At 38.8% G+C, this 22,436-nt stretch overlaps 1 protein-coding gene across 4 annotated transcripts in view; it reads left to right on the top strand.

The window, feature by feature from the left end:
• SLC10A7 (solute carrier family 10 member 7) overlaps window positions 1-22,436 on the top strand; it is a 155,649-nt gene that overhangs the window by 84,776 nt on the left and 48,437 nt on the right. For all 4 annotated transcript variants that reach the window (XR_008466545.1, XR_008466544.1, XM_054202288.1 and 1 more), the window contains one exon: window positions 16,143-16,178. Coding sequence is in view for 2 of the 4 variants with exons in the window: in XM_054202288.1 (XP_054058263.1) it covers window positions 16,143-16,178 (36 nt within the window). In the remaining 2 variants the exon portion in view is untranslated. The remainder of the gene's footprint in view (window positions 1-16,142; window positions 16,179-22,436) is intronic.

Below are 22,436 nucleotides of genomic sequence, written 5' to 3'. Positions count from 1 at the left end.
AGATGCTATTACCCTTGGAAGAGAATAGTCACTTATCCAGTATGGTTATTGCTGCTAGTAATAAGTATTCTACGGATGGGCCATCAACTTCTGAGAAATCTACACATACAGTATTTAATATAGCAATTACTTATCAAATCTGGAAATGTTCATCTTTATGCTCTGCGCTTGCTGGATAAATGACCAAATCAGATTTATTTGCCAATTGTCATTGCAGCTCATGGGCTGAGCGAGTAGTCAGTAGTTGTGAGGGACTGAAGACAAGCTAATGTTTTTCAATGTTTATACTAGTAATAAAGTTAGAAGGTGTTTCTTGGTCTCATTATTAAGTTGGAGTTCTTCAAAGAACATATCTATGACAAAAAAAAAATAAAAATGCAGAGAGCCTATACCTGCTGGGTATAGGCTTAAATGTTAGGTACACTTGGAAGTCAGCTCTTTGGAGAATTATACTTTTAATCTTTTTGGAAAAGATTTTGGGGTGGGGGAGGGGAGAAGCGAAGAGAGGAACCAAAAGGAAAGAGCCTTGAGAAGACTAGGGAAAGAAAAGCCAATCGTATTGACAGAAGAATTTAAAGCTTCTCAATAACATTGAGTTTAGCACTGTAACTGCCTAGATACAATTAGAGCGAAGAAGGATGGAGAAATAATCTTCACCTCTGGCACCACCTCTTTTTTTTTTTTTTTTTTTTTTTTTTTAACCAAACCTTTCTGTGAGGTGCGGAATGCCTTCTTTCTCTGGGAGGAGCTGTAAATGCTCAGCACCTGCAGGCTTGGGTCTGTAATGAGCAGCAACGTAAATTCACTGCAAAGTTGCCGGCGAGTAGAATTCACGGTGCGCTTTCTTGTATCATGGTGAACCATTATAAGAGATTTAATTGTGACCATGACTTGATAAATATGTTTTGTTTTGCTGGCAAGTACGCTGCAGTGACACCTGCTAACACTGCAAGGGCTAAGCTCCCCAGCAGACCCCCTTGCTCCTAGACCCGCTCTACAGGTAGCTTGCAACTTAAGCAGCTGTTTTCACTTCTGATACTGTCAGGCGCTCAGGGACAGTTTCCTTTCTTCTCTCGATGGCTCCCTGGGCTCTATCAAAAGTGTGAATCTGAAACCAAACAAAATAAAGCTTCAGTCCACATCTTTGCTCAGCCCTTGCATGTACGTTTTCCTGTTTTGAGTTCTTTTAAACTGCAGCTATCAGAAAGAATAAAATAGTGCATCACCTACTAGAGTACTGAAGTGATAATCCAAGCAATTTTCTTCTCCCTGAAGCCAGACAGCCAAAGCTTTTTATTACTGACTGACTGAACTTCCTCTGTCTGTCTGTCTAGGTTGCTAGGCCACCTCCTTGTCACGATTTGTGATGTTAGAGGCTTTTGATTGTAGGCGAACCAGAAATGTTAATTTAAATATAATACTTACATTTAAAAAACTCTTACATAACATATATATAAAAATAACCCAGCTGTTTGGTTTTTTTTTTTTTTTTTTTTGTGAAAAGCTCTAGTGGGCAAACTGATCCTGGAACTCATTAGGTCATGTACCTTCTCAGTAAAACAGTGTAGTTAAAAAACCACCAACTTTTAAAGTCTTTAGCTTGCAGGTCATTTACAGCACCAATATTGGGAGCAACCATCCCAAGTTATTGTTACTTTTAGCCTACAGGATGGCTGTTTCTGCTCTGTGTATGAGCTAGGCTGATGTCCTTTGTGTCTGCTCCAGAAATGAGAAGGGTGGTGGCTTTGTTGCCTTTTAATAATAGGGCCTTGCTTTGCCCACTGTGGTGTTATGCAAACCTGCATTATGTGCATTTGCATTGCCTGTAATTGCTTTATAGATAAAAGAAAGAGTTATGTGTAACTGTAAATAACCAAAGCAGTTATTTTTTGACTGTGTTGTGTATGTGTGAGTATGCAGCAAAACTTCAGGGGGAAAAAAAAAGGAAATAGTCTTTTTCACATGGAAATTTGAAGGAAAAAGGCTGATAATAAGCTGCAACTGAGTAAACTGGTGGGTCAGGATCACCTCTCTGATGAAACATACCCTTCATACTTAGGCAGCCAGGAGCTGTTTTATTTCTCATTTGTAAAGTATCGTCTGCAGAACGCGAGCAGAATCTGTATTTAACCCCTCCATGTTATGAGTATTAAAACTACCCTGTAATGGGCAACTATTAGTTATTAACAGCTAATAATAATGATGGTTTGGGTTTTTTTTGTAATTTTCAAAATGGTTACAGCTAGTAGATTGTAGTGTTGTGTAACACTAATGATTAGGTTGCATATCTTCATTTCTGCTAGATCAATGAGGCAAACTGTGCACCTGAGAACTACTTTGAAAATCAGGTCAGTTGTTAATCTTAGGAGGGGTTAAATCTTGCCGAACTCTCAGCAATTCACATGTTCAGGGTAAAGATAGCAGGTGATTTACTTTTTCTACAACTTCTGTGGAGAAGTCCTGTCTGCCACCCACCAGGTAAAACACTTTATGAAAAGTGCTAGGCACACAAAATAGACACAGACAAATCTCTTGTTGGTTAGAAAATCCTAGAAACCCTCAGTAAAAACTTAAGAGCCTCAGGGATATGTTTTGTCCCTTCAGCTAATGAGGTTCTGTGAATGTGTGGCGTTGTCACTTAACTGAGTAATTACAAGGGATTTCACTTTTAAAAGGGATGTATTCTACTTGTAGAAAGAGAATTATTCCGGATACAGAGGACTGGGGCCTTTGGAAGTTTAAGTACACAAATGGTCTAATCCTGTGCTGTGAACTTCCAGCCTTGCAGTGGTTCTTTGGGAAGAGCTGGGGCAAAGCCTGAGGACAAGCCAGAAAGGAGCTACCTGGGGAGCTGGGATGTCCCTGAGGACAGAGTACACTGAAGACTCTTGCCCTGAAAAGGGGAAGGTAGAAATCTTGGGTAACATCTTTTAGTGGTTCCCTTGTTTTACTGCCTGTAAAGTAAGAAACACCTTCCAAGTTAATACTGTCTTGCCATTTGAGCTCTTGGGAGCTCAAACCAAAAAAAGCCTTTCTTGTGGGGGCTGTGGGGGAAATATTTTCTCCTCATTTCGTTCCAATCTTATATGCCAGCTCCCTTCCCTGCCTAGGCAGTCTCTGCTAGACTAGGACTGTTTTGTTTTCAGAAACAATTTTCCCCCTCTGGAAATACTCTGTTATGTTACTGAATCAAAGATCCACATTTCAGGGCAGATGATTTAAATGCAAAACCAGTATTCATATCAGACAGGGGAAAAGCAGGCTCCTTCTGACTGCAAGTTTGAGCAGCGTAACCCATACAGGAAATTGAAGTAAAAAGCCAAGTTTTGTTTGTGCCCCCTCCCCTTTTTCTTTCTTTTCCCTTTTTCTTTTTCTTTTTTAAACAGTTAGTTCTTTAGGCTGCACCTGCCTGGGTTTTTACCTTTCTACAACTTACCTATTCTGGTATTCCCAGAGTGCATTGATGTTCCTGTTCCCAGGTAAACTGTGACATCCCATCTTTGTCAGAGGGTACTCCACAAAACAGTGCAGTGGACGTGGGCTTCGGTGCTTGTTGCGGTGCCCAACCTCTCGCTGGTACCCTGCTAACCCTGCCTCTCGCTGTGCTCGGGTGACGTGGGCAACACTGGGCAGCCCGAGCGCCTTCCTGAGTGGCACTCCTGTCCCCTTGCAAGGGCGGGTGGCGGATGCGAGCCAGGCAGCGTGGAGGTGAGTTCCAGGGAGGTGAATTTTCCTCGGACCTGCCAGCTCAAAAATCAGTGCAGACAGAGCTCTTTTGATGTGACAGCACTGTAGACTCAACCAGTTTCCTGCGTGCTTCAAAGCGGTTGTCAGTTCCTTCAGCAGGTGGAGTGGGCGATGTGGGATGCTGTGCTGAGGGACGGGGCTGCTGTACGCAAGACCTTGGCCCAGTGGGTCATCTGTGACTTGAGCAATAGCATGCAATGGAACAAATTCACTGTTCTTTTGTCTTGAATGTGAGACCTGCATACCCTGTCTAGTGGATAACATTTTAAAAATGAACATCTTTGAAGCAGATGGTTTAAAAAAATAAATAAATTACAAGATATTCCGAGACTCATATGGCATTGATAAGAACAGGGGTATTGGCCCATTCCGCTACATATGAACAAAACCTTGCATTTTCTTGTTGCAAATGTGCATATTGAGCACATTAAAATGTGTATTAAGTGAATTGTCTACTTCACGGGAATATCCAAAACAATGCAGAAGTTTCATGCTCTCAACCCTGTGTTTGGACAATAAGCTAGAAGAGGGGTAGCTGAGCACTTGCAAAACCACAAAAAAAATGTCAGTAGGAAAAAAGAAGCAGTTTTTACTGAATGTATAGAATTAGTGAAATGAAAATAATCAGTCCAATCAAGCTGAAGTATATTTGGAGTTAAAATTGAGAAACAACTTTTCTGATATAAAATAATTTGGTGACTTTAAAGAGAATAAAGTTTCTTTTGTAAGCAAATGATCTTAATTATCAGTTAATTTAAACAGAATCACATTTCTGTGGTTTGGGCTTTTTTTTAACTTTAGTGTGCTATAGTGTGTACTTGTGATTTTTGAGGCAGTTATTTTATTATCTGCCACAGAAAGGTGGTTTATGGTCCTTTTTCCTTATTCACACTCATGAACGTCCAGTGATTTATGCAGTTCAGATGAATACTATAATATCCTATTCTAACCATTAAAAACAGTTATCACACGATAACATTAGGTCAGAACACAGAGTAGGCTGTTTAAATTGTGTTATTGATTGCTGCTTTGTGAAAATTTTCCTCAGTTGTCTTTAAACCATGTGCTTTTATTTGCTGCTGGCTTCTAGAAAAGATCTCCTGGCAACATAATTTGAATTGAGATGTCTTACTTTTGATGCCTGGTTGAAAGTATGTGCTTGTGTAGTTTCATTTCTTATACAAATTATCTAGTTCCGGGCTTTTTGAAGGTAAGACTGCATCTTCAGTTACATCTTCCAAAGTGGAGAATATTTACTCATCTACTACAGAAGTTACTATGGATGTTTTTATTAATTAATTTTATTAATGCAGGACTTATTCTGGAATTTACACAGATGTAGAAAGCAAGAAAGATTTGGGTTTATAACCAGGTTTTCAATCAGTTGAGTTTGTGTGTGTCCTGTAGACATTTTGTAGTCTGCCACCCACCCTCCCCGGGGGGTGGATTGGTAGTATACCAGCTGGTGTGGTCTGTTTCTAAAATGTGAGATAATCACTCCTTTAAGACTACAGTCCTAATGTCTGTAGAAGTGTGTTTGGGAACACTGAGAAGAAAGAATGGATACAAGAACCACCTTTTTTTTTTTTTTTTTTTAAACATTGTCTACCTAATTTATTAGGATCTGCATATTTTTTAATAATGCTGTTGCTTTCATTGACTATGTATATATATATATTTGCAAGCTTTAAGTTTCTTCTTCAAGAATAATTTTATTTGAGATTGAACTCGCTGGATTCCTAGGAAAACAAAACCATTTTATTCCTCCCTCTGTTTAAACCATGGTATTTGACTCCTCTTGAGTATGTATTCATTATCTTAAAATAGAAACAACCTCCCCTCCCTGTGCTCAGAATCAACATTATTGTTGAATTCCCAGGCCTAGGAGAATACTGGTTGCATTACAAGCAAATAATTTTCCATTCTGTATGGTGGAAGAAACTGTCAATTAGTACGAAACGTGTTAATCATATTACCCTTTTTTAAATACCCCTTTGTTTTGTCTGTTCTCTGTTTGCAAAAGAAGACACAATCAAATGGCAAACCTGTGTTTTTGTTGCTTTTCAAAAATCCCTGACAAGCCCATGACACAGGCTACTGCTGTAGCTGTACATTTCTATTCATTATTGATGACTTGGGGCCAGGCAGGCAGCACAGAACACAAGCAATATAGATTACCATATTGGGGGCTGGGTTTTGGGGGGGTTGTGTATATGCGTGCGCACACACACATGCGTGTGTGCGTTTTGGTTGGGTTTGGCCTTTGAAATATTCAATTCTGAGAGGAAATCATATCTGGGAATAATAGTGGAAACAGATTGAATGAGCTTTGTGATACATTTTAGTAAAACAATTCAGGGCACTTAGACTAAAGGGAAAAAAATAATGTATGAGTGAGATCCCTCTCAAACTAATTATTAATAGCTTAACTGTCCAGCAGACTTGGAAACGATCCTGAAGGGTCCCGAGAATCATATGCCCTCGGGGATTTGGATGGCTGTTCTCACCTTACAGAGTGTAGTTAGCAACCTGCCTGATGAGACAGTTTCCTGACAAAACCCATGTAAGCCATCTGATTTATCTATAACAATAATTATAGACAAACTACGCTGTTGGTCTGATTGGGGGGCGATGATTTCTCATTTCATGGATACCAGAGACCAAATCAACAGTTTGGGTAAGTGTGAGATTTATGCCAGCACATTAGTGATACAAGTGGATTTCCGAATAGTAGGTCATCAAGAGATCTTTGCAATGCTACGAAAGTGTTTTACTACTACCGATTCATAATTAATACTTATAGGTTTTTATTGGCACGGCACTCCTACCCATTATATGAAGTTTTTATTTTCTTCTGTATGTCAAAGAGGGGTCGAACAGTGTTTTATAGTAGTGCTGTTCGAGGTTCTTGGCTTGGAGAAAAAACAGAGGAGATACGAGTTTATTTAAACATAGCATTGATGTTAACAAAATGAAATGTTCTTTGGTTCATATATTGGTGGTGTGTTTATACAGAAACTGTTCAACTTAAATAGTTCTCAGTTACAGGGAAAGCTATAGAAAGAAATAAGTAGAATCAATTTTGGTAACTGCTGATAACTACTCATTTCTGTAGTATTTGTCACAGCTTTTCTCTTTTTTCCTCTTTTCTGTAATTTTCCCCATATTCTTGTGTTTTCTTTCACACAACTGATTATCACAGCAGGAAAAGTTCATTCACGTTTAGTTAATTCAAAGCTTATTGTGTTAAAATATTTTTTTAAACATTCGGTGGAAAAAAATACTGGGTGCTTAGGTCCAGCTCACAAGGAAGGACAGAAAAGGCTTGTAGGGACCTTGCTGTATCGGATCTCTGACTTCGGGTATCACTGTTTCAATTCTGTTTTACAAGTAGGGAACTCGTTAAAGTAAGACTGGTGTAGAGCATAAAAATTGCTTTCTCCTGTTTGGGAAAGAGAGATGAGAAGCCATTGCAGCGGCAGAGGGGCGGTTCCAAAAAGCACTGTCAGTCAAGGCAGAATGTTTGCTTAGTGTATTCCTTCCGTTTCTGTGGTTCTGGTTTCTCATGTTGTGACTCAGTACTCTTTAATGTGTTTCAAAACGGAATCAACTGTACGGCTAATTTAACAGTACAACAACTTCTGTTTTAGAAGGAGGTTCTTTTCCCTGGAAGGTCCCACAGCACCATCTAGCGTGCCGTCCTTCCACATTGCCAAATGGTTTTGTGATGGCAGAGGTGCTGGCACGTTCTGCTAGTAATGTCTTCTTAGTAATTAAAATTAGGATTTGCTGGTTACTCGGCATAGATCCAAATACAGAAGAAATTTAGATCCTTTTTAACTTTCTTCTGCAAGAAAACAGACTTAAAAATTAGGTGGGAAAATAACTTTTCTCCTAAAATGTATATGTTACTGTCTGTTTTCTACATAAAAAACAAAGGAGAAATTGTGGTGCATCCTTAACACTGCACTAACATCACTTGCCCTTAACATATACCCCAAAGCATGTGACTGTATGTTTATATCCTTATTATACAGTAAAAGCTTTATCGAGAAAGGATCACGCTTACACCTGCAGACACCCTTATCCTACGAGCTGTGCGTCTTTCCTCCTCAGTCCCACTGGAGTGATGCTGTATGGTGTGGGAACCTGCCTGCATTGTAGAAATTATGGGATCGTGTCAAAATGATTTTTGCAAAGATAAGGGGATCACTCTGAAAAATGCATGGATGTTGGATGATTGAGAAATTCCTTGCTCGCTTTTATGCCTTTTCTAGGGAAGGCCCACCTAATGGCAGTGTGTACATTTATATAAATTCAGTTCCTATGCTGACATACAGAATTATAGTGATCTTGTTCTCTGCTGACACCACATGAGAAATGAATTTGATTAGGAACAGACAATGGTTTAATGAGCTGGATTTAGGAAACATGTTGTGCGTATGAGGAAGTTTGAAAAGATTCTCATTGAGGTGGGAGGTGAAGAAGAGGAAGAAAGTCCTGAGGCCAGGAATGACGATCAGCAAAAGGAACTGAGAGGAAGTGGGAAACAGTTGGAGCTATAGGCTCGGCCAGATCATTGAATGCACTGAAGGTATTAATAAGACAGCTGACTTGAACGTGTTACACAAGAGAGAGACAGCAAAAAGTTGCAGGAAGGTGATACAAGTTTGAGTGGGGAATGTGGCTTGATCCTGTTCCAGATACATGAGTGAAGGCCCAGCAAAATCTCCTTTGGTCACGCACAGCACTGCGGAGCTGCTGCAGTAGCAGGAGGTTACAGCACTTGGGAAGTACGGCCAGAAGCAGTTTCCCCAGTAGCAACCCCCAAATATTTTAAGAGCTATTCCACGCTCTGCCAGACAGCTCCCATCTAACTGAATTTCATTCAGTTATTCTTACAATATTGCTAATATAGGTTATGAGGTTTCAGGTTGTTTGATGGAAAGACTCATTTCCAACTCTGATTCAGATTTGTTTTGTATTTTGTGCATAATTTCAGATACTATTCCAGTATCATCTGTGAAGCCCTAGGAAGATTTTATAATTGCTTTAAAACTTCAGGGTCCTTACTAGTGTGTTCTGAACTATTCTGTTGCTGTGTAAGAAGAAAATTTCTAATGTGTTGAAGATGCCCTCTGCTGGGAAGCCAGGCAAACTAGACTTACAGGGAGTTTTACCTTTGTGAAATAGTCTTCATACTTTTGGCTTAACTCTCAATATGATACTGGAACTTCACCCCTCAGCCTTACTGAAAAGAATGCTTTCTCTTTTTCATTTTGTTCTTTACACTCAACCTGTGAGAAGTGTAGTAGTATTACTGCCACTAGATAAGATCACTTTATTTCTTAGTTTCTGGAGTCTGTTGTGTTGGAAGAACCAAATTCTGGCTACTTGCATTCCTTTTGATTCCATTTTCATTTAATACTTAATTAAAATGTGTGTGAGGGGAGCACCTGCAATTAGTAATTACAAATAACTAGTGGAAGTGCTTTTGGTTTCTACTATTATCTGACACTAGTATGCTTTTTAAATATTTTTTTTAATTTTATTTCCCTTCCCACAGTAGCGACTACTTGGTTAACACAAAAAATGAATGTGGTACAATGTCTCATGCAGTTCACCAAGTATCTTGTGTAAACTTATAGTTGATATGAAACCTGATTTATTTTGCCCCCTCTGATACAGCAAAAGCCATTTTGACATAGCGCTTCTAATTTTACAGTTTCATTATTAAAATTAAATATTGGCCTAATTGGATGAGTTGCAGCTATTGTTGTGGTACTTATTTATAATTATAGTTGAATTAGGGTTGTGTGGAATTCTATTTTCAATTTTGTATTGTAGTTTATTGCCTTGGTGTTGTACAGCGTTTATGAATTTAATGGAATGTGTGAATTTACCTTCATGTTCTTTTTCATATCTTTTCAGATTTTCCTACTAGTTAGATAGTGTGGGTGTATTTAGCATCCTAAACTGCATCAGTTCATAAGCCTGTGTTCTTCCCAGCATTCAGATCAGTTATTTAATATAAAACAGGACAATAAAGAGCTAAATTACATGTTTTATTTTGAAGCCCTACAGTCATATAAGCCTTCTCAGAACCAGCAATGTCATTGGAGTAGCTGACAGAAAAGGGGTGTATGGTAGGAGACTTCTAAAGGTCTGTGTTTTGCACCTGAGATTATTTTGAAAATAATAAAACTGGAAAACAAAAGGCAAGTGATTATTTGGCATCAGGAGCTTCTGTGATGTCCATGAGGGAACAGCACAGGGACGTTCAAGTTGCATCATGGGGCAATGACTGAAATTACAAGCACTCCAGAAAGTGCAGTTCTAACTTAATCTCTGAGACTGCAAGAGATAAAACCAAATATTTGTCATTTGCATGGATATGAAGTTAGAAAGGGGGAAAACCTATGTTTTATCATGGAAATCTAATTCAACAAACATTTGTTGTCTCCAGTGTCATCTTTAAGTAGGAACAAATGAACAGCATAGTTTGTATAGCCATGCTTAAACAAATATTAAAAACTGTTTAAAGAGCTCAGAAGAGGTTATCTCAAATAGGATCCTGCAGCCTTGATCCAAATACTAATGCACTGAAATGTTTTCCACATAATTTTAGTTACAGACTTGAAATCGTGTTCAAATGGTTTAGTACTTGAAAATTGAGATATGCAAAATTCACAGTTGCCTACACAGCCCTTTTACTTTTCATGAAAGTCTTTTATGACCCCTCTTTATTCAGTGCATACTGATGGTTTCACAAGGACTTGCACGGGGTATCCCAGCCTGACTTTTAGTGGGTTTTGGTGTTGTGGTTGGGAACCAAATAAGTATATTTAGCATAGTGGTTTTTATCTTACTCTGTGGTATCTGTCAAGAGGTTCTGCATAGTTCCAAAGAAACTAAGTGGGGACAGGTGGAAGAATGGAAGGCAACTCCTTCCTGAGGATTTTGGCTGATTATCCAGGTGTGTGAAAGCCCTGTTTCAGCAGTAGGAGTAGTTGTTTTTATGATGTCTACAATTAAGATTACTGCAAACAGTTTGGCATGGGAATATGCTTTGAATCCGTTTATTCAAGAGAATGCATAATGTGGTATCACAGCTAATAAGCAACGAATAATAAGCATAATAATAATAATAAGCAACAGAAGCATCATGTCACCATTTGGAACTGTGGAGCTGTGACCAATCTGAAGGGTGAGGGTAGGGGGAAGTCTGTACTGCTTCGTGTGAATAGGCTGAGTTGGCTTTGAGTGCTGTCGTGGTCCTTACAATCTCTATCATGTTCTTGAAAACACTGAACAATAAGCTTTTTGACCTTCAGGACTTTTTTCTTTTGTGATGGTACCAGATTTTGTGGGAACACCGGTTAATCTGTGCTCTGTTAGTACTTTAGTACTAGATGTCTATAGCTCACAAACATACCTAATTCAGACACAGAAGTACTTTTCTAGAAGCAGGGTTCTCTCTTTGAAATGTAAAACATTATGAAATTATCTGCAAATTTATCAGAAACAAAATAAAGAAAAAATAATTTTTCCAAACATACTTCCAAGCACAAAAGCAAGGAAAGAAAAGACAAAAGAAGAAATAGAAAGTATTTCAAAGTACAGTCTATTTCTCATGTTGTAATCACAAAAATGAGACAGATTTTTTTTTTTGGGGGTGGGGGAGTGGGAAGATGGGTTTTTTGATTGCTCTTTCTTTGCCAAAAAGTGCCGGTGACTGGAAATAAAAACATACTGCTGTACACAGATGAAGATTTGAGTTTTCATTCTCATTCGTGCTTGCTGTCCGATGAAATTATCCAGAGTTCATGGCCATTTTTCTTGCAGCTCACCCTATTAGTAGTAATGGAAGTGCTGCCCAGTTAACTTTGTGCTAACCTTCATTCGGTTTATAACTTAATGCTGCTTACGCTCCTTTTGTGTCCTACTGTGATGAAGAATTCGAGAACATCTGTAGCTTTAAGCACATAAGTAGATAATTGATTTCAGAAAATACATGTTTGTTCAGAACCTTGATTGCAAAAAACTTCTTTTTTCTTTCTAGCTGTACTTCTTAAGACAAATCAGACATGACTTTAGTTAAAGTTTTTTCACTAGTAATTGCCACGTGCATGTCATACTGATGACCTGTAAGAATGAAGAAAAATTGCACGGGAAATTTGTGGATAAAGGAGACGAAGGAAAGTTCAGATGTATTTCATGCCTCATTACAATAATCCTTACTCGTCTTCTACCATGTGTCCCTCTGGATCAGTGCCCATTCTCCTCTTACTATTTGCATAATTTCTTTCTTAATGATTTGCCATCATAGTTTCAAATCCATTATGTTACTTCCTTTTGCTGTCTGATTTGGCAGCCAATTACACGTATTGATTCTACATATGCTCTTTGAGAATAAACACCTTTTAATACCTGCTCTACAGCAATGCTGTACTGGATGAAACCTATATAAAACCTCTTATCTATTACAAATAACGATTAAATGGATCTCCAAGTGCCTCCTTCCTCTTAAAGTGTATGCTTATGTGCATGCTCACGCACACAAAATTGTATTTAAACTCTCTTAATTAAGACATATTTCATGATCTTTACTGTAAAAAGAAATGTGTTTACAAGTATCTGATAGAACTATTCAGACTCCTATGTTGTATCACTATCTCAGGTCAGGCTGAGATTTTTTCCTTCCCTTTCCACTAAAATCATTGAAATATATTCAGTCAGTCTTTCACATCAGAGGTGTAAATGGATTTCTTGAAAGTTTTTCTGCTGATAGCAAACGGCAGTCACTTTACAACTTTGACTCCATTGTGGGCAGCAGTCGGAAAGCTTAACACTCCACCCGAACTTTGAAGATGCTAAAACTGTGTAATGACCTTGCATTCTCAAGGGCAGATGCTCAGCTTCTGCTGGAAGTGCTAATCTACAATCTGTTTATCTCCATACACCATGTATTTGACAGCACTTGCCTGGAAAGCAAGGCAGGGAAAAGTGTGGTCAAATTTAGTTACTTTTTCCTCTCTGATGGTGTTAGTGTCCAATGGACTTAGAAATGTTAGTCTTTATTTTCATTTTTAGCTTCCTTTATGCTTTTCAGCCTGTCATGGTCTTAGAAAGCAGCTACACTGCAGTGTCAGAATGTGCTCATCTTTGTGAAGCCCCTGCTAGTGTGTGAGCTGGGCCATGTAGATTAACTCTCTTCTTCCAGCTTTTCTTTATTCCGAGTGAATCAGATTTTGGTTTTGCCTTCAAAACCTAAATCATCATCTGTATTTTCTATCAGTAGGCTTTACACTCAGTGTGTGCTACATATTATTCTTTAGTGGGTATGAATTGAGATGCATCACATGAAGCTTATAAGCATATTGAGGAGCACGTTTCTAATGAAGAGGTAATGTGTTGAAGCAAGGCAGTGTGTGCAGGGAAAGGTAATACCTTTTGTTAGGCAGATATACTTTAGTCATGTAAACCTTTCTTCAAATCTGGAACAGAAACCTGAAGAGAAGGGCTCTTGCACGTAAAAGCACATCAGTGTTTTCAGGTAACATATAAATGGGCTTTACGTGCCCAAAGTTTGTTCTTTACCAACTCCATCAGTTGATCTGGTAACAGAGGGTCCCTCCCCTAACAAATTTTGCCTTGCGTGCACCCTTAAATCATCACAGTCACCACAGCACTACTGACTGAAGAAAACCCCTTGGTTTTAATGTAATCCCTGTGGTTTTTTTTCAAACTGGCGCTCCTTATAAAAATAAAACATTAACATCAAATTACTCTGATTCAGCAACAGCATCTATTTTTTAATATGAACTTGTCTGTTCTGTCAGGTAATTGTTTAGCTTCCCAGGGAATTAAGTATGTGTTGCAAATAGGAAAATTCAACCTTGTAAATCCTCTCTGTGGTGAGGCAACAGGAAACTTGCTTCTGATTATTAAGATCACTAGGTTTAATAGCAAAATTTTGTAAAGAATTGCTAGAATTGACCTTTTGAATGCTAGATTTTCAACAAGCTCAGTCAGGAATCTATTTATGATGTATACCAGGATTCTTTTCCTCTCTGCTCACGGAATTGCGAAGAAGTGTTAGTGTCACAGAGGTAACGTTTCCTTTTGTGACATTATATGCTTTGAATTAGCAGTGGCTGTTGCCTATTGTCTTAAATATCACCAAGCTTCTAAAGCAAATACATACCAAGTCACAGGTCCCATCTTAAAAAGAAAGGATACCATCTTTATTTATCAACAAGCTAAAGGGGAAGGTTGTTTCAGTTTGGTGCTGGGTTTTTTTGCCTGTGAGTTTTTTTTTTGTAATGTATAAAAGTGCTGTGAAATGTACTGAGGCATGAAGCACGTAAGAAATGACTAATGGTGCTGAATCAATGAGTTCCTTCAGATTTAGGGGAGAGCTGGCTGTACTCGCCAGCTGGCAGCGCGCTCTCTTCTCCCTACACTCAATGCTCATTTGGAGTATGGGGTGCTTTTGGCGTATCACCTCCCGCTCCATCCATGCTCCTCTTTGCTCATGTGAAGGTCTGAAGGTGGAACCCTGCTGCAGTGGTGTTCTGCCATCCCAAATTTACATGATGCTTAGGGGAATTTGAGCTGTGCAGTGTAGATGTCAATGGGGAAACGGGAAGAAGGGTAAAGTCTGGCTCACGTATTCTTAGCAGTAGTTCATGAAAGCTGGAGTTTGGTCATTCTGATGAAGTGAGTGTGTGGCATCTACATTATACAGATCTTATTGTCAGTTCTCCATTCTAAGCATTGTAGATGCTACTGTATGCAAGTGTCAGTTCAGCTCTTAGTGCCTTTTCCCTTCCTCAACTTTTGTTTCTTCCTCTACAGCTGATACACTTGAACACCTATATTTCTTCATAACTGCTATCTGCATTTTCATCTAGGCCTCCCTGTAAACAGTGAGTGACTCCCTGAAGCAATTCTTATTGCTTCTACTTCTTCTCTTTCTAGTCTAGTCTGTTATGATCTATCTCAGCTGTGACATTTGTAAAAAGAGAAATGATTATGGATAGCTAGGCTGTGGGGCAGTCAGATATGGCATATATTACTTATTTCAAAATATGTTTTTAAGTTCTGCAGAGCCTTCAAGTAGCACAGCTTAATTGTTGCCTCCTTGATCCTTCCTGACTGCTATTGTTTGTGGCATTTACTTGTTGCGTCTTGTTTTAAGAACACAAAAGGAACTCTCTGTGCCTAACGTGCTGTCTGAATCTGAGTATTTTTGTGGATGTAGAAAGCAAATAAAAAACTAGCTTCCAAAAGATTGAAGTAAAGCTGTGTTACTCAAGATTAAATGAAAAGCAAGGGACAACTGCTTTTATGCTTGGTTGTTTTTCACTTGGAGCAAAAAACAAACAGAAAATAAGCATCCTTTGAGATGGATGTGAGCAAGTTTTGGACTTTTGTCCTTTAAACAATAAAGTTTGTGAATCACTGGAAGACTAGTTATTCCTGAGGCATAGCTGGATGAAGAATAGTCTTGGCTTAGAGAAGTTCTGAGCAAGCTTTGTGAATTATCAAGCATTAAATAATAGAATCATTTTATTGAGCAATAATAAAATATTGAAGTTGAATGGAAGGGTGATGGGGAATTGCTATTTGCTGCTATGAAACTGATGCGTGTCATGTTAACTCCCAACCCAAACAACTCATTTTAAGATTTGCTGTCATGAAACTTAAAATGGTCTGTGTTGTCCAATCATCAGCTTTAAACCTTTTCCTTGTCAGTGAAGACAACAAATCTTTTTGCTTGTGTCTGCCTGGGGCGTGTGGAAAGCTGAGGTGGTCCTGTGTGATTAAATTAGATGAAAGACTTGCCTTGTACCACTGTGACGCGAAGTCTAATCAAGTGAAATGAGTTTTGAGATCTCAGCTCATTTCCTTGGGGAAATATCAGTTTACATTACACAGTCACGACACCTAATTCATCACGGTTGATGCGGCTTTTGCTCAGAAGTGGACCTGGGACTGGGCAGCATGGGACTTGATCACAAGTCTCCCCCCCTAAGGAGGAACAGCTTAGTGGTGTTAAGATACAGCACGGTGAGGGGAGAGCTTTAATTTGTTTTGTAAAATAATTGAGCTATCCAGTATAACAGATCTGTTAGAATAGAGGGGCTTAGGTGCAAAATGGGGAAAACTGGAGGTAAAAAAGATACTTTGTGCTGAGTATAGTTTATAAGATTATCGATGTACAGAAGTTAAAGACCGTACACAACGAAGAGCAGAGTTGAACAACTTCTAACTTGATTTCTATGATGTTGAATGATGTTTGTGTATTTCCATGCACTACGGTACAAAGGAGTAAAGAGTATTCTGCTTCCCTGACTAACATACACCTTTTTTTTTATTATTTCTTCCAGGGCATTGTTATAACTCCACTTCTGCTTCTGCTTTTTGTAAGTATCTTGATCTTAAGATGTCTTTTTACTAGGTAATCTTGCACCTATTAGACAATGTATTAAAGATGTAAATTTGGATGATTTAACAACACTTAGACAGCAAGGAAGATTTTTCTGGTCAGTATTTGAAATAAGCTGCCTCCCAGGAAGGCCATCAAAGTGTGTCGCAATGAACATAAATATTACCTCCACTTCACTCTAAGACGACCAAAACCCGTTGTTCTTGCAGAATCACAAAACCATATGCTGTTAGTTAGGCTGGCTAAAATATAAACACTTGCTGAGTAAGATGATCACTCAAGAAATCTCTTGGATAGCTTTCACATGCAGGAACTGGGCAAGATTGTAATGATCCAAAATGGATGACAGGCCAATTGGGAAAGCACTGTTCGGATACACAGACCCTCACTCTCGGGCAACTAAGCCCATGGGTATTATTGTGGTAGAGGTTAGTGAGATAGCAGCAGCAGCAGGACAAATTACAGGAGCCCCTGCGAAACCACTAAATGTGATGCTGCTTCATTCCCGTTAGTTCAAGATTTCATTTTCAGTTGTTAGTCTTCAGTCAGGGCCTCGATTCCTTACGGTTCGTAGTAGAAGAAAGCAGGAAAGACCAAGTTTTGTCGTCATGTTTTGAAAAGATATGGATGTTAGTCAGCACACAATGAAGAGACTTTAACAGATGGGTAATGGTGCTTTAGTAAGTCCCTTGTCGGTTGGGAAGTCTTTATGCTTGTGGAGGATTTGCTGGCACAAACGATATGGTATGGTATAGTGCAATTTACTGAGGACTGTGGCTTTGTGAAGAGCAGGGAAATAGGCTGAAGCACTTCAAGGATTTCAGGAGAGGTATATGTTCTCTTTTATGTTTATCTTACCAATTGCATCGTGTGTAAGTCAGCATCCTGGAAAGGGTTTGTAAGTGTGAAGTTAGTCTGAAGCAATTTGTAAGTGGCATGCAAGTGGCACTCTGTTTGCAGTAGGAATGCTTAAGCAGCATATGTACTGTATACAAATATAGCAGCATATACTAAACTGGGATAAATAGTACTGTGAGAGTAACTGTAACATTATCAACTGCATCAGTAAAGCTGTGTGGGAAGATTTTTATTTTACAGTATTTTTATTTTACTATAACAAATTGTAATTCATCTGATGTAGCTGTTTTTACATAAGAACTACTTCGACCTTGTCATATGTATCAATACACACCAGCAAAGCTTTCTTGATATACCTGGGACCATAGACCTACTGTAGGTTGAAAAAAAATAACTGTTTTAAGAAAAAAATGGGTGTTTTATTATTCTTGCACTGAATACATTGATTCCAGATGGTCTGCCTCACTGTTTTCCTGTTGCCTTTCCTTTTGTATGGAACATGTTTCTTCCATAGGCATTCATCCAGAGACCTGTACCTTTGTTTCTGAGTGACTGAAACTTCAGCTCTTTTTACTTTTTTACTTTTGCTTGCTGGCAACTTTCACCCCGCTATACCTCACTGAGTTTTGGTGCTCTACATAGCCAAAAGGGCTATTTTCTGTAGAAATGGAAATGTTAAGGAATGATCTGCATACTTTTTCAAGCAAGATAAAGATTTTTCCTTTGGTGACTTTATGGACAGATTACAAGATATTCTGTCCTAAAAATAGCAGTTTTCACTGTTACTTCTCAAAAGAGGTGGTAAAACTTCGTGTGCAAAAACAGGAAGGCACAGCCTATGCCTCTACTCTTCCTGCCAGTCGTGGAGGCACTTGTAGGAGAAGCATGTAAAATGCACGTTAATTGGTCAGCAGTTTCTAACGTGACTCGGAGCTGTTCTTCTTGAGGAAAATACACACTTGAATTATTTTTTCATCAGAGTGATAAACAAACTAGTCTGGGGCTGGGGGGGGGGATTTACAAAAACTCCTTTTTTTTTTTTTTTTTTTTTTGTCACAAAGCCCAAAACTTGAGGACTTCTCTTGGGTATATAAATATGTAAGCTGAGAACTTGACACATGAAGAGCAGTCATTCTGGTCAGCCCAGCAGCGTATCTTGCCAAGATGAGCTCCACCTCCTCTGAAGGTTCAGTTTATCCAGTGGCAGGAATTTAGGATAGCGAACTTGACGTGTGCGCCCTGCTGCACTGTTCCTGTACCCTGGCAGTCTGTAGTTTGGACTGCTGAAACCTTTTTTTCTCGTGAACCTCTCTAATTTTGCTTTGAGTTTCCTTGGTACATCTGGCCTGCTCAACATGTAGTGGATTCAAGCACATAGTTCACACACTTCTGTTGGCTTGTTTACAATCTGTTGCTTGATCGTTTCATGTGGTACTGTGTAGTTACTGTGGAGTGACAAGCACTGACTAGTAGTTTCCTGGTTATCTTTTCTGGATCATTCATTAGTTTAGTCATGCAGCTTAGCCTTAGTGCTTAGTTCATAAAGGGTGGAATTTTCAAGTTTCAAGGTAAAACTCTTATTTACGTCAATAGTAGCTGAGCTGGGCTTCTGAGTACCATTGAGGGACCTTTGAAGTCAATGCCTTCAGTGAATTTTAATTCCCGAATTTGTTACTCACGGGCATTAACTCTTCCACAGAGTCATACTACAATAGTCTGAATGCTATATTGTATTACTGATTCTGTATATAGTGCATAAAATACCCTTAGTGCCGCCAGAAATAAAATACATTGTTGTCCATTAGCTTGTTTTTGTTACGGAGCTTAACCTGCGGTAGCAGTTACAGTTTAAATTTTGCCCTGTGTGCACCAGAGAATATAATGTTCTGAGCTGCCTTTTCTGTTTGTAATTGCTTAGTAATGTAAATATAAATTGTCTAAACAGCATTGATAAAGACACATTGAATCTTATGATAAATAATGCATTTAATGCAAATAATTTATCATCTTAAATGAATGGTGTTGAACATAAGATTGTCAGTTATATTTCTGAAAAGTGTATTTCTACTGTGAAACTTCTGGTGTAAAGCTTACTCAAAAAAAGTATTCTAAGAGGTTCTGATTGATTTAATGACACCTTAAATACTGTGCACATAATTACTGAACTGTACCCTTGTGAGGATGCCTAGCTAGACTTGAAAGAATGGCTGTCTTCACCACGGATACCTCTGATTAACATTTTACCTAATAAGAAGCTATTGAATCTGGCTTCCAGGTGCATTAATCTGCAGTATCATCATCTTCATGTTAACCCTTATTATTAACAGTTAATATGTTATATTCCCATCAAAGATGTTACAAATGGGCAATGTCCCATAAACTATATATAATTGATTAGAGTTCATATATGTGGTGAGCAGGAGTGTTGAAGCACAGTGCTGTAAGATACATCAGTTTCAAGTTAACGCAGGGTTATGCTGTTCGCGTTTCTTTGCAACGTTCTGCAATGTTTCATTAATGATGATTAGGAGGCTGTGTACCAAAGCATTCAGGGAAGGATACTGTCAGTCTTCCTCTTGTCAGGTCATATACTTAGCTGAAGCCCGAGGTAACTGATTGATTATGAAATTTTTTAAAGCAGAGAAATATGCTTTATTTTCTCAAAGGCACTTGGAGAAAAATGCACCAACTAGAAATTGAAATGTAGGTGAAATTTTGCTTTTGGAAATAACTATATTGCTATCCATAAATAATGACTACGAATAGGTTAAGTAATGCCCAAGGAGGTTAGTCACTTGGGTATGACTGTCCATCTTTACTTACCATATGACTTGTTCTCTATGTTCAGTTCAGTTATTTCCTTTAGTAATTGTAATAACATCTTATGATTTGTAATAACAGTTTATGATTTGAATTCTTAAGTATTTGGGGCACACTTACATTACTAAAAGACAGTTAAACAAAAGGTGTTGTCTTACTGTGAGGATAATAGTGCTGTCATCTCTTTAATAACCTTGAGATGTCAGCTCATTTTTATGATGTCTTGTTTGAAAGACAGAAGTTCAGGAGCACTGCACTCTGCAACAGTTGTAGCTGTATCATCTCACTTATATGTCCTTAGATCGTAACTTTAGTCATGAAAAACAGGAATAGGTATGAATGCAGGTTTATTTTCATTGAGGGTTTTCATATGCCTTTGTATTGCACAGGGTGGAGGCCAGCCTGGTGCCTCAGCAAGGTCACGTCTCTTGGATTTGTCCTGGAAGCAGAGCGAGCATAGATATTGTACTGCCATGTAAGAGGATGATGCAGAGTGACCTTTCTCGTGTGAAGGTAGCTCTGTTCCTTTCCGGCCACACTGGGATAGAATTGCCTTCTTTGTCCTTAAAGTCAGTTGAGCATGCGGACTGGCAATTTTATCAAGCTGCACAAGCTTATGATTTTATTGGTTGTATTTGGTAGCAAAATACAAGCAGTGGGTCGTCTGCACACCTGTTAGAGCCAAATGTGATGATGCCATTTTTATGGCACAATATTGCAGCTCTGCCACCTTCTTGGTATTACCCTTACTGTTGAGACTCAGTGCCTGACGGATGCGGTCTCTTCAGTTGTTGGAAGCACAGCCGGGTAGCTATCAAAGTAACAAAAGTCAAGGTGTGTGAATCTATGTATTTTTATTGAAAGCCATCAAAGGAATGTTAGAGATAAGTAAGTGTTTTACATTTTTATGTACTTTACATTCTTCAGAAGCATGCCTGCAAACCAGTTAACGAGGAATGTTAAAGAGCCGATGCAAAATTCATGTGTATTTTTAAAACTACACTTGGCAAAAACCTCCATGTAACTGTCACGCATTGCTCCCATGTTTGCTGTTTTACCAAAGATGATTACCATGACATTTGTGTCAAAATGGAATCTTCCCAAGGCTTTATTAGATTGCTCCTTTTCTTGATTTATTCAGTGATGTTTTCGTTTTTGGTACCCTCTCAAATTTCTGAATTTTATAGTAGGAATTTTTATGGTGGCATCGTAGTGGTGATGCCATAAGTACTAGAAAGTAGCGCTGCTGCACGAAATAGGAATAGACAAGTGAAGGAAATTCTGTGCAAGTATCACAGAGAAAATGAAAATAAAATGACTGGTGAATAAGGACATGAATGAAACTAGAACCTGATTGAAATACTGAAGTTATAAGTTTTCCCCTATATTCACAATCCTTATAAATTAAAACATTGTTTTAGAAGTTGTTGATACTTCTCGAATTTTTGCCAAGTCTTCTCCAACCCTGTGTATTTCAGATAAATCTTTTTATTAGAAGGAGCTGTCATTAGAGATTTTTTAAACAGGATTTCTACACACTATGTCTTGTTTTTCCTCTCAAGCACTCAGTAAATGAGAGTTGATATCAGTCAAAGGCATCGTTAAATATGCAAATATTTTAGTAGCTGGAAAGCCTTGGAAGTTGATAAGGAAGTTGCAGCTAATGGATTTCACTAGTATGTGACAAAAGGCTGATTACAGTGGGGGGGAAGCAGCATAGCGCATTAGCTGTTAGCAGATCAGTTCATTCATGTGGAAGATTTAAAGTGCATCATTAATTCTACCTGGTTATTTACCTCACGGTTCTCTTTCTCTTTAATCATTGGGAAGACAAAATTCTGTGATCTGATCCAAACCCTTTACGATTAACCAGAACTTTTTAATGACTGCCATGAAGTATTTGCTTAAACGTTTTATTCCTTTCTCAAATTCACCTTTTATGGCTTTGTTATATAAACTGCATACAAATAACAGCGAGAGAATAAGAGGGCCCCTATGAGCTTTTGAATGACAAACCCTCTTTCTTCTCATACTGTAGAAGCTCCCTTCTCAGTGATACGCCTCCCCTTCCCTCCCCTCTCCCGCTGTTAGCACCCATTGGAAGTGGACAATTTCAGTACCAGTGACTCTTAGTTGCAGGGAGCCGGCATCTTTTACGCAGCTTCTCTGCCTTCCTTACCGAGATACCTAAACACTCTGCATGTGAATGCCTTTAAAGCAGTGGAGTAGGAAGGACATCGTAGTGACCTGCCAGCTCTGTTTAGACTGCTGAGAAATGTTATGTAGGAGTGACAATTCATCTTTTTCAACCTCCTACCTGAAATCTAATGCCGGGCACTGTGGAACTCGTAGGTGCCTGTCAGTGCTGTTCCGGTGGAGTAGCATGGATGTTTCCTGCTTCCAGAGCCTCAGCGTTGCCTACAGTTGCTGCCCATTGCAAAGCATTTCCATTTCCCAAGTACTTGGGTTACCCGAGGGCGAAGTGCATACTTTTCTGCTGTAACATAGCATACTGCAATGATTAGGTCAGGATAAGGGTTCCGGAAAGAGTCCAAAG

Source organism: Rissa tridactyla, chromosome 5, assembly GCF_028500815.1.
Source record: "Rissa tridactyla isolate bRisTri1 chromosome 5, bRisTri1.patW.cur.20221130, whole genome shotgun sequence".
In the NCBI taxonomy this organism is placed as follows: Eukaryota; Metazoa; Chordata; class Aves; order Charadriiformes; family Laridae; genus Rissa; species Rissa tridactyla.
Note: the sequence above shows the minus strand (reverse complement) of the source record. Positions and strands in the feature narration are given on the sequence as shown.